This window comes from Cystoisospora suis (genome assembly GCF_002600585.1).
Source record: "Cystoisospora suis strain Wien I chromosome Unknown contig_1762, whole genome shotgun sequence".
Classification (NCBI taxonomy): domain Eukaryota; phylum Apicomplexa; class Conoidasida; order Eucoccidiorida; family Sarcocystidae; genus Cystoisospora; species Cystoisospora suis.
In genome coordinates, this window is record NW_027154562.1 from 1 (window position 1) to 1763 (window position 1763).

Sequence of the window (1763 nt, forward strand, 5' to 3'; positions counted from 1 at the left end):
TCACGCAGCGTACGGAACTCCTGCTCTTACATGCCCTTCTTGGAGAGCACGACAGGAGCAGGCGCAGGAGCAACAGCCTTCTTTGTCTTGCATTGGGTGCGGTACTTGGTCTCCATGCAAGGGTAGGCCTGCTGTTTGACGTGATCCTTGTAGCACGTCTTTGCAACAGTGTATGACTGAGTGGCACACTGGTTCTCAAACACAGTCTTCGAGCATTTGTAAGCCTCCTTCGTGGGCACCGACTTGTAACAGGTCTTCTCCACCTGGAAGGCGACCTGCTTGCACTCCTTCTTGGGGCAGGAGTACTGCACCTGGGTCGGCACCTTCTTGTGGCACGTCTGAGAAACGAATGCACACTGCTGCTCCATAACCGTCTTACTGCAGGAATAAGCCTGCTGGACGGGAACGGTCTTGTAGCAGGTATCCTCGAAGGGGACCATCTTGGTCTCACACTTGGACTGGTACTTCGTCTCCGGGCAGCTGTAAGGCACCTTGATGGGCTGCTGCTTGTAGCAGGTATCGGGGACCTGGACAGGGACGTCCTGGCACTCGTCCTTGTACTCCGTTTTGGGGCATGGGTATGCCTCCTGTGCTGGGACCTGCTTCGTGCATGTGTGGGGAACCTCGACGGGGACCTTCTTACACTGCTGCTTGTACTCGGTCTTAGAGCACTTGTACGGCTGCTGTACTGTAATGGTCTCGTAGCAGGTGTCCGGCACCTCGTATGGAACCTCTTGGCATTGCTCAGTGTACTCGGTTTTGCTACACTTGTAGGCCTGGCTCGTCGGGACTTCCTTGTAGCATACATTCTTGGTAGTGAAGGGAACTTGGCGGCACACCCGCTGCTTCTTGAGCTGACGCAGCTTACACTCCTTCCCGACACATGGCGCCTGAGCGACTTCCTCTGTGCACTCCGTCTTGTATTCGGTCTTAGAGCAGTCGTACGCTTCCTTTGTCATCACGGTCTTGGTGCAAGTGCTAGGAACCTCAACGGGGACCTTTGTGCATTGCTGGCGGGTGAGAGTCTTCTTGCATTTGTACGGCTTCTGCTGTTGGACTGGCTTGTAGCAGGTGTCGGGGACCTGGACGGCTACATCAGAACAGCTGTCCTCATATGCGGTCTTTGTGCACGGGTACTGCTGAGCCTGCATAACGGTCTTATAGCAGGTGTTCTCTACCTGGAAAGCAACCTTCCTGCACTGCTGCTTGTACGCTGTCTTCGAACACGTGTACGGCACGGTCTTGACATCCTCCTTGTAGCAGGTCTTTGCCACGGTAAAGGGTACCTCAGCGCAGAACTGCTCAGGCTTCACCTTCTGGCACGGATAAGCTTGCTGCTCTTGGACGGTCTTGTAACACGTGTTCGGAACCTGTACTGGCACACTCTTGCAGACATCCTTGCCGCATTCATAGGCTTCTGAGACGTACTCAGTCTTGGTGCAGGTGTGAGGCACGTCGTAGCACTCAGTCTTCTGCTGCGTCTGTGGGCACGAGTAGGCAACTTGCTGTGAAACCTGCTTGTAGCAAGTGTCAGGGACCTGGACTGGCACGTTCTTACACACCTCCTTCTCAAGAGTCTCGGGGCAAGAATAAGCTTCTTTCTTCGTCACATCCTTGTAGCAGGTAGCCTGGACCTGATAGGGCACTGTCTCGCAAACCTCCTGCTTCACGACTGGCGGCGGCGCTTCCTTCTTGCTCATAACCATCGGGGGCGGGTTGGCGGCCGCCGACAGTGCAAGTGTCGCGAACACGAGTGCTACGAT

At 55.1% G+C, this 1763-nt stretch overlaps 1 protein-coding gene across 1 annotated transcript; it reads right to left on the minus strand.

The window, feature by feature from the left end:
* Position 1: 1 nt before the first annotated feature.
* CSUI_003908 (toxoplasma gondii family d protein) lies at positions 2–1761 on the minus strand. Its single transcript, XM_068064103.1, has one exon. It carries the CDS (start codon positions 1704–1706, stop codon positions 27–29), a length of 1680 nt encoding a protein of 559 aa, XP_067923921.1. The 5' UTR covers positions 1707–1761; the 3' UTR covers positions 2–26.
* Between the last annotated feature and the right edge of the window lie 2 nt (positions 1762–1763).